The following is a 14,246-nucleotide window of genomic DNA, read 5'->3' as shown; positions in this document are numbered from 1 at the left end:
CAGGCATTTTTCTGAAATTAATCATCCATGCCAGCCCCTCCTTGCTTTTCTTTTATCCCCTCATCTATCCTTCTAGGTTTTTTTTTCTCCATTTTTGTCCATTTGTTCAACTCATCCCTCCACTTCTTTCTGGTGTTATTTGTCTTGTTCCATCTCACTCTACTTCTCTCACTCTCTCTCACCGGTCTCATGTTGTCTGATGTATTTCCTTCTTATTTGAGATGCGGGGCAGTGTTTAAAAAGTCTGTCTCCGGCCAGGATGTGGAAAGACAGAACATCCTATCTACAAACACAGATAATGAAAAGTTAAAGGAAAATATAACAAAACTGACTGAGACGGCTTTTCACGGTTTCTGAAGAACGCTCATCCCAAAAGCGTGTATCTGTTGAACTCTGCCCACGCTGTCCGTTTCGTTATTACACCTTGGCACCTCGGCGCTCATCAGATCAGCCTGCAGCACACGCCGTTGTTAACCAGGGCAGCTGTCACGGCCGGGACTAATGTTCCAGACACACTCCCCATTATAGCCTGCTTTATGGAAGGGATGGAGGCAGTGAAAATGCATCACAGCAGCCAGGAGTTGGTACCGGCGGAGTTTGGAGGGCATGAGTGTTTGTGCTCGCTCTGACTGAGATGGCGAATAACCTGTCCACGTGGAAGATGGGGTTGTTTGAGGTAAACAGTCTGTTCATCTGAAGTGCTGGCAGTTCTTTCTCATGTTTGGAGTCTCTTAGAGCATCCTCCTTAAGTCTCAGGTTGACAAAGAAAAAATCTTTCCCAGTCTACTGTCTTCTGAACAAGTACAACATGAATTATAATTCAGAAGAGCGATTATCCAGTAAGTGGGTTGGTAATAGTCCTGGACTAGTACACTTGTTTTCCAACATCTCACAGCATTCTTCAACATTTGTGCATCAGTTTTTTAATTTAACTGAGCTTATATTGATCTAATTGCTATTAAAGTGGTATTCATTAAAAAACCTGTCCCACTGGATTATATAACTAATGATTAATACGTGAACTCCTACACGGAGTTAATGCAATTTTACATTAATTATCTACTGTATGTAAAATACATTTCACTCACACACACACACACACATATAGAAATATATTTGGCTTTAAAACAAACTGTGCTGATATTGTAGCTATAGTTTTTAATACCATGTCACATCTCGGCGAGGAAAACAGGATTAAAAGTATTTTTTATTAATGTTTTGTCTCTTAAATCAAGCACACTAAAGCTTTCTGTGGTAGAAGGAAGCGTTTTTGTTTGTGATAGTAGTTAACAGCTGGAAAGAAGGACGATATACCAACATGCCCCGTGTAGGACTCACTCGATAAACACTTTTGCTTTGTTTTCTTTTTTTTTTCCTGAGCAACGCTGGAAATTGCTGCGACTCAACAGACATGTCCCCGTAAACGCTCAGCATGTGAACAGACTGGGTTCCCGCTTTTCATTGTGTTCGTGAAAGATAATTTACAGCTTTTATTTCATTCCTTGTGTTACTTCTTTTTGTGATAAAAGAAAAAAGGCCACCGGCCACATGCGCTCTGGTGAGCCACAGGCTGCCAGAGGAATCAGAGTGCAATTATGCAAAACACAGAGCATTCACGTTTAAAAAAAAAAAAAAAAAAAAAAATGAGAGAGAGGAAAGAAAACAGTAGAGGAGAAGCGCACGGCTAGAGTTTGTTTCGTGTGTAGATATTGATGTTGTTCCTGGAGATATGGGGCTTCAAGAAAGGCCTGTTTGAGTTTGCTTCTCAGAAACTGTTTTCATTAGATGCTACAAAGAAGGAACAAAAAAGACTGTCTGCTCACCATTTCATTAAGTCTCTCATCTTCGTTTTCTGCCCTGTTCTTTTTCATCCATCTTTCTTTTCCTGTGTACTTTTTTTTTTAAGTCGGCTAACTTTTTCTCCAACTAATTGTACTCTAAAAGTGGAGGAACTCTGCATGTGTTCCTCGCAGCGTCACTTTGAAATGATAACTAGAATTAGTAATGAAGCCAGGAGGAGCTCGCAGATATAGATAATGCCACCTGGTGAGATTCCTCCACCAAAGATGATGAGGAATAAAATGAAACTCCCCCTATTTGCTCAAAGCCTCATTTTTTTCCCCCCCTTTCCTTCTTGCTCTGGCTCCATTACCCAGAGGAACAGTTCACAGCAGCCATTGTTTGTATTCATTTGCTATTGACAGTTGGGTTTTGATGACTCAAATGACATTTGTTAAATATAATTTGGAGATTCATATTTAGAAGCGTTGGGAGCAGTTTGAATTTGGAGATCATCCATATCTGGCAGGCAAAAACCTAATTCATGGGAGGGAGTGGCGCTGACAAGCCGCTGGCAGATTTTTCTGGAGCCGTCCACCTGGAGTTGAACTTCACACAGTCCTTACTTTGTGGTCTCGGCGACTGAGCACATTCCAACCCACCTGCCACCACGCTGGTATTTGCTGCTCCAAGCGCACATCAAACAGATCCAAATCAGAAGCTCACGTAAACCCAGAGTGAAAACTGTACCACCTGCACTCTGCAGGTAGACGTTTTCGTGTGGTTCATGAGATATGTGCAGGGAACAGAGCCCTCTGTGCAGTAGGGATGATGTGAGCTGTGGAGGGAACTGGGAGACGGCTGTAGCTTGAGGTCTGTTCTTTTCTAAAAAAAGGGTAAATGTATTTCTTCACAACCCAAGATCTAAAGTATGTTCTTTTCCATTTGTCCATGGAACCGGCGGAAGCTTGACTAATCTTTATAATTAACCAGGATCGATTGTCTCATTTGCAGCAGACTTGAAACGGTTATTTGACCAATGTTCCAGGATAGTAGCCTTGTACAACATTGTTCACCCGACGTGCACATGTAATGGAGAAGGTTAAAGTATATTACAAAGCATCCAGGGCAGCTGCTGGTATATTGATGCTTCCTGGCTAAACGTTAACGAGCGGCGGTGCTGTGTTTGTCAGCGAGGCCCGAGCTGCAATCTGTCTGCTGAGCCAGCCAGAAGCCCTAATGATATCATCAGGAAGCACCGTCAACGGCACTCTAATGAGGAATGATCTGACGCCTGGTGTTTCACCTCCCTTTTCTTTTTGTTTTATGTCCCCACACTTCCTTTCCCCTGTTGCTCCCGAGCTTTTTAGGTTCTCTCGTCTACGCGAGATAAAATCCACAAAGGCGATAGAGAAATAGTGTATTTGAGAAACAGAAGCCCAAAGGTGTTCGTATGAAATTATGACAAGCGCACGGTGACGGGGGAATGTGGGAGCAGGTGAAGTGTGGATGTGGAACGTGCGAAATCTATCGAATGTTAATGCATTTATGAAGGAGCTCAACGAGAATGCACGAGTCCTCACCTCGCTTCTACGGCTGCAGTCAACTGTAACGTGTCATTATTCTCATGAGAAGTTAGAACTGCAGAGGGTTGTGTGAGCTGCTGCTGTTTTCATGCACGCAAAAACTGCCATTTATGAGTGAAATGACTGATTCATGGCTCGTCCTCCTCTCAGCACACCGGATCTCCACCGGTTACTTCTAAGCAAAAGATCATTTGTAATTTCACCCGAGTGCGCCACATCATTTCAGCAGTTCATCTCCATTACATTTCAACCTCACTCTTATCATTATTTTGTACTTTGTCAAAGATCTCGATTCTTGGATGCAAACACCAACAGTGAGCTGCAAATTCAGTGTGACTGATTCAGTTCATTTTTATTTATTTAACTCCCTCTCTTTTGGTAAATGCAATGCTGAGGCTTGAGTGCAGCTCAGTTAGTCATGCCAATCTGTGTGAACGTTGCAGGGAAAGAACAGTGTTTCTTTTTTCTTACTGAATGTTCATGAGAAATTCAAGATGCCCACAAGTAAGAAGACTCTCTGACTCTTTTGTGAAGATTCACAGTCAAATTGATTAATAATTTCCTCCCTGCTTTCTTTTTCTCCCTCTTTTGTTCTCTGTCTTTTCCCCCCGACCCCTCTTGTCTTTGTCGGCTGTTGTCTTTCCCCAGGTGCCTTGCAGATCGAGAACAGCGAGGAAACGGACCAGGGGAAGTACGAGTGCGTGGCGTCTAATGTGGAAGGCGTGCGCTACTCGTCCCCTGCTAACCTTTACGTGCGAGGTATGAAGCAACCCTGGCCCAGAGACAGGCCAAAAAACTCTCTCTTTCAATTAAAAACCCATTCAAATTGAACAGCTCTGCGTTAATTGGCATTGCTGTTGAGCTTAACAAATGATGGATGTTTCCTTTCAATTCCATTCTAGTCTAGTTTTATTTACACAGAGTATGTTTTGCAACATAATACCCAAGTAATATAAATCTAATAGCATTGCTAGTATTGCCTGCCCATTAATGGAATTTTATGTGCACTGAAACTTCCAAATGTAAAACTATAATTGACCAACTAACGTTCTTCTCTGTTATGATGTTATGCTCCATTTTGTCTTTCAATGCCCGCCCAAACTCACTGGGAAGGAAATGTGTAGCACAACAAGCCGTATGTCTTTACTTTATCGGCTGGAAAACACCTTTAACCTGTAATTATAACCTGTGTGCCCAGTCACATGTTTCCCCCTACGTCCAAGCTGAACTCCCACCCCCGCCCCATAAACAAATCTGGAAAGACTCCCCCTTTTTTTTTTCTCTTAGATTTTCTTTTACAGGTGAAGGAGCACGACGGTAAGTGTTGATTTTGATTGAGTGGCTAGGTATTATGATTGCCCACCAATCAAAATCTCAACCCTTTATCCTTCTCCAGAGTTGGGGGAGGAGAACAACAGAAATGGACAATGAACACATTCAGCTGATCAGTATTTATAAAAGAAAAGAGATGTGTCACAGAGATTATAAATGTTACACTTTCGCTACTTCCTGCTCATGCTGCAGTGGAGCATAAATCCATAGTGTTCCCCTGTTTCTGCTCTGGTGTATTATCTCTAAAGGCTTTTACAGTCAGTAGTAATTTTGGCTGGCATGTTCCAGCAAAGTGGAGATATAAAAAACATCAGTCTCAGGCACAGAAGAGTTTCATAGGAAACAGACAATGAAGACAAAAGCCTATTCTCCACCACTAATGCTAAATGACAATGAATCCCTGTTGAGGGAGCTTTAATAAATTGAAGCAGATGCATTTTCGACATGTATTATTTATATTGTGCATATTAAATAAAGATGCCTTGGTATCAACTCAGTTTGTTCCCTCTGCTGTGTACCAAATAACTTTGTTCCCAATAAATAATTCACTACTCTGACATTATAAAATGGGTCAGGGAGCTGCTTTTTCATTATTATTGCTATTATCCTACTCTGTGAAGTAGAAGCAGGGGGAAGAAAAATTCAGCTGCGTGGAGGAGATGAAGGTTAGGAAAAATGGTTCATCACGATCAGTGTCTGTTTTTACCAACATACATCCTGGAGACTTATGCCGTCTCCGCTGGGATTCAGCGACAATGTCAAGTAGCTATCTATCTTGTTTATGAACAGAATGTAAGAAGTTAAAAGGTTCACTTCAAATTACAGTCGAGGCTCTCCATAGCAATCCTTTAAAAGCATTGATGGGAACGTTTTGAAGACACAGCACCGGAACGTAGCAGTTTTGATCAAAATGCACAGTTGTGCCCCAAAATCATTGTCAACAATTCATGCAGTATTCCATGAACACTTGCTCCATCTGCATCCTTTTTTAAAAGAGTACAGAAGAGTTCTAATACTACAGTAGCTTCACACTATGCAACACACGTGTTATGCTGTGATGGTGTCAACCTTTTGTCTGTTTCAGTTAACTTTTGTCAATCGATTCTGATATTTAATGTTGATTATGTTTTGTTCACAAAGCAAAATACACTTGAGATTAGCAGCTGTGGCGGAGAGCAATTGATAAAAAAAATAAATGAAAGCAACAAATCTGATTGTGAATGGGGATTACTGTACTGGAGTAGAAAATAAGACTACCAGCAAAAAAAAAAATGTATAATGTTATTGATTGGCCTCTAAAACCAGTAACTTTAACCGTCTTGAACTGCAGCTTCTAATTTCATCCCAAACTGTGTCTTTTTTTTTCAATCTCATTAGTTTTTTTTTCTTTATTTTCTCTTTACTTTGTTTTCTTCTTTAACAAAAGAAAATATGGCCATCACAGGAGCTTGTGGCCATTAAGGAGCTTGTGAAATTTTGAAATATGAGTATGATTTGACTCCAGTGGCGCCTTGGTAGCTTTTTCCTCAACAGGCAACGGGGAAGCCACTGGGGTGAATCTGATTGTTTTGGTTCAAAGTTTATTAAAGTGGGAGGGCAGGCAAGTGTACTGTCAAGACGGTTGTCACTGATAGCAGGGACAAGGGAAAGGGAGTTTAAAAAAACGGAAGAAAAAAGGGAAATGTAGCTGCAGCTAAACACCTTGAGGTGGCTTTTTTTACTCTCTCTGTGTTTCCCCTATTTTTCTCTTCTCCTCATGTCATTGTGTTCTGCATCAACCCCTTTACATCCCTCAGAGCTTCGAGAAGGTTGGTGTGTTTTTTCTTTTTTTACTTTTTTTAACCCATATTTGAAAAAAAAAGAAAATCAACGTGTTGAAAAATTCTAGCTGTATTTGCCTATATTGCAGAGCTCAATTAATTACTAATTTGAGAAAAAAAGAGAAAAATACAGTTAATCTAAACTGCTAAATGATTATGAAACAAACTTTTATCTATTTCCAAGGAAGAAATGATGAAAGCCTGCCCGATTAGCTCGGGTCTTGTTAATTTACTTTTATGTTTGCATTGTGGAGCCTTTTCTCGTTTTGCATCCTTTACAATTGCTTCTGCACCCAAATGCTTTCTTGCATGTGTTTTCATGGGAACCACGCATGTGGAAATAACAGCACCTGTTGCATGATGGGAGAATGTAACTGCGCTTGCATGCCTGTGCAAAATTCTATGGCAAAATCCTTTTGGCCGCAGTGGTCTTTTCCTTTTTGCATTCCCTGTGTTTTGTTCAGTTGTTTCCTTCTCTTTTGTTGGTTTTCCAAAAGTGTTTTTTTCTTACACAACCCTTTGTTGGCTTACCCTTTTTAGATAGTTTTTTTTTCTTTTTTGTGTTGTGATTATGGTGTTGTTTTAGTGTTTTCCTTCTGTTTCAGTTATATTCCTGACCTTATTCTTTATGTTAAAGAGTTTTTGTCTTTGTGGTTCATTTGTTTGAGAGATTTGTTTGTTTTTCTAACTGTTACTGCTCGGCTTCTTTAGTCCCGGAGTGCAAATTCAAAGTGTGTGTACAGCCAGTGTTCCTGTCATCTTGTTGATAGTGATCCATTACTGACAAAATTAAACCTGATTGGGTTCCATGGTGATTTCAGGCAGCCATTAAGGGATGCCATTTACAGTGTTGTGTGGATCAATAACAGTATAATGACTTCAGCATCACATTTGCTGCTGCTTAATGAGTGCTCAAAGTTACTGCTTTTTTCCTTAAAGAAAAGCATTGGCGATACACAATTGGTTTTGTTTAATAACTGTGTTGCCTCACAGTCACGACACAATCAAAATTGTAACCAGTTACTAAAAGAAAAGAAAAGAAAAAGGCTTCCTTTGTGTGCACATAGACGCACACTTGCACGTGAAAGAATAAGGCTTCAGTTTGATATTAAGTAGAGAAAACATTTGGCATCTTTATGTGTGAGCTGTAGTACTTGAACAACAAAGAAATAAATAGGCTAGCACTTGTCACCTGCTGTAGTGAGTTGGCTTGGAAATGTTCCAGCTTTACGTGTCTCATGAATGCACAGCTTTTTGGGTATTGCATCAACCCCAGCAAGTCTGGGTACATCAGGCGTATCATTCTTTCAGGTAGAGAAGATAATATTTTCCTGCCGTAAGCCTCCTCTGAGAATGGCAGCATTTTTGTGTGCTGCTCTCAGAATGTACTGATCTCCAGGCGATTAAACTAATGAAAGTCATACCAAAAGGAAAGGGGAAAAAAACAGTTATTCCACTGCACACTAATTAGAAATTTTCATGCTTTGGTAACAATTATTCATCTATAGGATTGCATATGATTTATTCAGCCAGACCCGGAACTGAATTCACTTTTTAAAGTTGACACTTTTGCCCAACTTTGGAAGTGAGGTATTCAAAAGTTTAGCTGAGCTATTTTCCCAGCAAATAGGTGTAAGCCAAAAAGAGAGTTATGGGTGGGCTTTTTTCACTACTGAGCCAAAATATCATCCCCTCCAAGTAACAAAATATTTACAAGCCCCTAGCGTGAAAAATCTAATACCAGAATGTCCTTTTTGACATCATCTGACTACCATGCCAACACCATTTTTCCTTCACTGCTGCAGCCAGATCAGTCATCCTTAAAGACAATGCATCAGGCAAACGCATCAACCTTTCTGTTAAAGTAGTTACTCTACACACAATTTAGGGTTTCAGTTGCAAGACCTCGATGCAGCAGCAGGCTTGTCAGAAGAGTTAACAGCACTTATTTTAATGGTAGATTCTATAAAAACCACCAGTCGATACTCCGACCATGCTGCCCTCCATATTGAAGTCTACAATGTGGCACAGTCCCACGGAAAGAAACACGGCCAAGTCCACATCTGGCCTCACTAAGTCCTGACAAAATTTGCTGATACAGAAAGACTGTGCTGTTTTGAATGCATGAGCATGTTTATCCTCTTACGATGGCATATATACTGGTTTTTGGAAAATGCTTGCATGTTCTGCTATGCATTTGTGTGCGATGTTGGGAAAGAAAGCTAGATTACACCTTATGTTCTCACAGGCCAAAGCAAATTCCTGCCATCTCTATTAGATGTTTGTCTTAAGGAGTCCACATGATTATCAAAACATGCTTCATCACCTCTTATTACGCTGCAGATATGCAAAAGTCCAAAAAAGAAGACAACAAAACAAAACTGATACACTCTGAAATCCTCTCATTTTACACCGTGCGATTAGATGCCCCTGTCGGTTTCCTTTAGATGATAATTTCCATTTTGATGAGCCACCCATAGTGACTGTTTAGCATTGATGCAGCCAAGGTATGTTAATACACCGACCCCTGTGGCTTAAATGTAAATGCTGTAGGACTCACCCAGCAAGTGTGACTAAAGGATATCCGTACTGTGCCTATATCCTCAGGCAGCAAGAGGGTGTAATCTCAGCTTCAAGGTGACACTAAAGGCTGCACATTATTTTGGCTTCCCCCTTCATTTTGTGGCGGTGAGATCTGCCACACCAAAATGGCCACCATAATGTCTACCAGTCTACCTTCTGAACTCTATTTTTAGGCCCAAATCCCTCCACAACACCGCCCACAATTAGAGTCAGTGCAGTACTCTGGCGTTCTCTCTCGACTGCTTCTCATCTCGTCCAGTCTACAGCTTCTTGTCTTTCTCTCCACATTGGGGCTTGAAACGAGGTTACATGTTCTTATTAAGACCTTAATGAAAGGTACACGTTTGTTTCATTTTCTCTCGATTCCAAATGGGCCGGCTGGGCTCCTGGTCTTTGTGAATGAGGAGCCCGTCCATGCAATTGGGATTCTTTATCTTCTTTGTTCTGCTGTCGGTGAACTTTAGAGGTATGGCAGGAGAGGGCGTCCCAGAGATGGTCCTGGTTTACTAAAATCCTTGACATGACAGTTAAGATGAGCATTCAGTCATACGATCCAATCCGACAACACGATGGATGTTTCCAGTTAAAGTGCAGGGATTCATTTGCATGTGACATTGATATTTAAGTTCACAGTCGTTTCGCGGCGCCTCCTCTGCACTTCAAGTGAACATTATCTCACACAGTCTGTAGTATGATATTTCTCGAGCTACCATTGCAATGAAAGACCAAATTCACCTTCCCATTAGAATAGTTGTGTATGCTGTTTACAGATTAAATCTCTCTAATTGCTCTTTAATCACATATGATTGATAACTAGTTTCCCCAATAGCAGAAAGTATTCAAAACAAGCAATAGTGTATTATTTTATTAAGTAATTCAAGTTTGTTTGCTAAGGTTTAAGAATGCCGGTGTTACTGCCTGTGATAGTGCAAGTGTTCAAAGGTAAACGGAGGCATCTTCCTGTGGGGAAACCTCATTCACTCAACCACTACAGCTCCCGGTCCATTGGCTGAGCTGAGCCCCTGGGAGAGAAGAGCAACCGTAGGCACATTTTGATTAGACGTTTCCCCGAAAACAATCCCGTTGGCCCTCTCCGGTTCAAATAATTGTAATTTTTGGATTGAAGTCGAAATTAAAGACACAAATTGTAGCTGAAAAACATCTAATAGTATTGATGCATACCTCTTTGTGAGCACAGCTGCACTCTGGTACTGTCTATGCTGTTCGGACGTAGTTCTTTCGTGGATTTGTTAAATTATGTTATTTCCTTTTCTTTTCCTTTTCTTTTGTTTTTAGTTAATTTTGTGAGTGTGTGTCTGGAACAATGCTATATTAAGGAATGAGTGGCATGCTTGGATGGGCTTGGGTGACATTTTTTTTGGACTGTATTGGTTCTCCGGTGTCTGCCCAAGTGGATGGGGGCGCACCTGTATATGTCACTCATGCCATAGCCACACCCATGCATGTCTGTGTGAGGAATGGGCTGCCCTTTCACCTTTGTTGGTTAGACATTTCTTTTGTCAAAATATAATGCAGATATCTATTACCCTATAAAATTGGATTTTTGCCAATTTTTTACATTTTTTTAAGCATATCTCTTAGAATCACTGTAAGACAAGATCATAATAAGATTACAGAAGAGCTTCTAATTAATACGTTGTAATTTTGTTGCACTCTTTTGGCTTTTTAAAAAGAACAGAATGCTCTTCAGATTCTTGATTGACCATTTTCTTCTTATATTTTAGTATGTACTTTTTTCTCTCTTTTTTTTTGTACTACAAATTTCTTCAGTAATTATCAATGAACTTCTTGCCCTCAAGGTCACATCTCGCCCACAGTAAAAGTAATTGCCATCAACAGGGAAACTCAGAGAGGCTGCATGCAGAGTGGTTCAGAGGATGACAGATCAAAGCCCAACACGAGCCGAGAAAGTTCCCATCTGGGTTTCGCTCGCTCAGTAGCTGCAATCAGATGTCAGCGTTTGTTAATATTTTCACATGTAAAGCAGAACTTAGTTTCTACGACTGACGGCAACGCCGATTGCGTTTTTTCACAGTTTGAAGAATTTCACATCTATTTCCCAAAAAGCTTTGCATCTATGGACTACATGTCTGTTATTTACAGTATTTAGGGGAACATTTCACATCAGCTCTCAGGTAAACCCCCTTTGGAGTGTGTGTAGGCATTTGTTCCAGAGTTTGGTAGAGAAATTAAACTGTACCATGCAACGATCATATGAATCCCATTTGGATCGACACGGTGTATTTTGGAATGCCACCTGTCATTGAGATTCCTTTCAGTCCCCCTCCCCCCCCCAGATCTCCCTCTCACCTCCTACCTGCAGCTTCCCACACACACCACGTCCACCAATCCTAAGACTTCAAGTTATATTTGCACCCGGATGCAATGTTTGAGGTGGGGAGAAGAGGGCGTGTCCCTGATTCTTGATTTTAAGCCCCAGTGTGTGAGACCTCCAAACCCACTTTTACACATTATCCTTTTTCTTGTTTGTCTTTTCTTTTTGAATTTAAAATCACAGTTTACTTACTCTATTCTCCTCCTCCCCTTTTCCGATAATCCAAATCCTCTTCTCCCTGTTGCATTTCTTGCAGTATGTCTGCGTGTCCATGCGTCTCCCTCTGTCTGTATGTCTTGTTTGTTGTCTTGCTGCTTGGGGTTTTGGTTCTGCTACATGTCTTGTCTCTCAGCCCACTCTATCCTGTCTTGTCTGTCTCTAAAGTCATCTCTTCCATTTAGTTACTCATTTGTTTTAATTTCTGTATCTTTAGTACTCTCCTTCTCTCTTTTTAAACTCTGCATCCCAACAAACATTTTGACACGAAAAACATCGAGTTAATGTAGCTTGCTCTACTACAGAGAATGTAAACTTCCTTAAACGACTAGCTTTCATCTGGTTCAGTTTTTGTAAAGTCAAGCTTTTATGTTTCTGTTTCTTTTATGTTTAAAGCAGCTAAATGTTCTTTTTATTTATTTTATTACTTCTTAATTTACCAAAAAAGCATGCTTCCTGGCTCAAAACAATGTGGTGCTTCACCAGGCAAGAAGTATTAATAAGGGAAACTAATTAGTTCAGCTTAGGCTTTTAAATAAACACATAATATTATTTACTGTGTGAAAACCGCGTGGACATTGATGGAAACTTTGAAGTCCGCTCCTTTTTGCATGTCGCTATTTGTCAACTGCTTGCTGGGATGCTTCTCATGAACATAATGTTTTTGCCAAATCATACTATTTTATCCTGTTGCTCCTGCATTCTGAACACGCACAGACATACATGCTTAAAATAACATGGAAATTGTACATAGCTATGAACATATATATATATTTACACACACATATGCAAGTACACTGTACCTGTCACGTCCTTTCTTCTGCATCTCAGGTTCATTATCCTTCCTCTCCAACTTCCGGTCCCCTCCATGACTATTGAGGTTGTCCTCCTCCCCTCTCTTCCCTGCCATTTCTCTTCCTCATTCTCCAAACTTATGCTGTTTCTTTACTCCAACACTTTGTGATAGTTAGCTCTCTTTCTAGCTACAGTTGCTATAATTCTTCTTTTTTTATTTCCTGTGTATTTCTAGACACACCTTGTTCCTCAGTACCTATTTTACGTTAACTGGGACTGCGATGTGACAATGTGCCACCGTCACATTTCGTCACATTAGCCAAAGAAAAACAAAGTTTACACGGCACTGAAGCGGGTTACCACACCTCTATCCTCTTCCAAACTTCCCCTCTCTTTTTCTTGCTCAGTCACTCTCTCTTACCTCTGTTCCTTTCCTTTCCTCCCTTTCTTTCTATCCTTTCCTCGGATGTTAAATCCTCTAGCTTGTACTTCTCTCCTCCTCTCCAATCGTCTTTTGTCTGGGCATGCTAGCGACCCTTCAGTTATATTCCTCTATGCATTTTATCTCAAGTTTTATATCTGATTTTGTTATTATTTACTCCTTAATTTATCTCGACCTATTTATGCATGCTGTCTGTGAAACTGATAGCTGCATCTATCAATGGAACCGTGTCAGATCTTAATAAGGCTTTGTCCAGTGGATCTACCCTAAACCACAAAAATCTGATTAAAGTTTCTCATCTTTAAGATAACTAGGAAGTAAAGACAGGTGTCAAGTGCAATCGTATGCTAGAAGTTAGAGACCTCATGGAGATGGTCGATGGTTCAGTAACCCTACACTTCCTGTGCTGTGGGAGAAGCCTGCAATGGCCGACTTCCTGTTTGGCATGAGTGCCTGAGAGGGCAGGAAGTTCCAGGTTGCCATGTTGGGCTCATGTGATGGCATTGTCACATAGCCTTTACTTCACACCTCCATACTGTGTGATTAGGAAATGTTTTTTAGTTCTTGTAGCGTATCAGCAGCTCAGTCCCAAAGATGAGAAACTCGTAATAGATTTTTGTGTCTTTAATTGTGCTGTGATGGGTCAAATATTGGTCAATGGAACCTTGTTGCTATGAATCGTTGCTTAATTGTTAATCTATATTGTTGTTGAATCAATTTTGTTAGTTTAGTTCCTTCTCATTATTTGTATATGTTTATGTTTTCAAAAGTGTAATTTGATTTATTTATTTTCAGTTCACATTTACCACGTTGAACCTTTTGTGTTAAATATTTCCTTGAGATGGGTCCATTTTCACCGGCCTCTCTTGTTACCTCTCTTTTTTTTCTCTTCTTTTTTGACTCCCTTGCCCTCTTTTGTCATCCTCTCTCCTCCCTCATGCCTCCCCCTCAGTCCGACGGGTGCCTCCTCGCTTCTCCATTCCCCCAAATAGTCAAGAAATAATGCCAGGTGGCAGTGTGAACATAACGTGTGTGGCGGTGGGGTCGCCCATGCCTTATGTCAAGTGGATGTTGAACTCTGAGGATTTGACGCCCGAGGATGAGATGCCGGTGGGCAGAAATGTTCTTGAACTGAGCAGCGTCCGTGAATCAGCAAACTACACCTGCGTGGCCATGAGCAGCCTGGGCATCATTGAAGCTGTGGCGCAGATCACCGTCAAATGTAAGCGATGCTTCTGCCTATTTTATTACTCCTTTGTTCAGAAAACTCAAACTTCTTTCAGTATATGACATAAATATTCATCAGATATGTGTGTTTTTATACAAACCTATGTTTT

General features: G+C 40.6%; 1 protein-coding gene across 7 annotated transcripts in view; it reads left to right on the top strand.

Annotated features, from left to right (window-relative positions):
• The window catches only part of ptprsa (protein tyrosine phosphatase receptor type Sa), a 228,068-nt gene that overhangs the window by 147,067 nt on the left and 66,755 nt on the right, over nt 1-14,246 (top strand). For all 7 annotated transcript variants that reach the window (XM_061738512.1, XM_061738513.1, XM_061738511.1 and 4 more), the window contains 2 exons: nt 4,014-4,124; nt 13,862-14,131. In XM_061738512.1, the coding sequence (XP_061594496.1) occupies nt 4,014-4,124; nt 13,862-14,131 (381 nt within the window). The remainder of the gene's footprint in view (nt 1-4,013; nt 4,125-13,861; nt 14,132-14,246) is intronic.

The sequence above is a fragment of the Cololabis saira genome, chromosome 13, assembly GCF_033807715.1.
Source record: "Cololabis saira isolate AMF1-May2022 chromosome 13, fColSai1.1, whole genome shotgun sequence".
Classification (NCBI taxonomy): domain Eukaryota; kingdom Metazoa; phylum Chordata; class Actinopteri; order Beloniformes; family Belonidae; genus Cololabis; species Cololabis saira.
The sequence above is the reverse complement of the archived record's forward strand: the minus strand, read 5'-3'. Positions and strand labels throughout refer to the sequence as shown.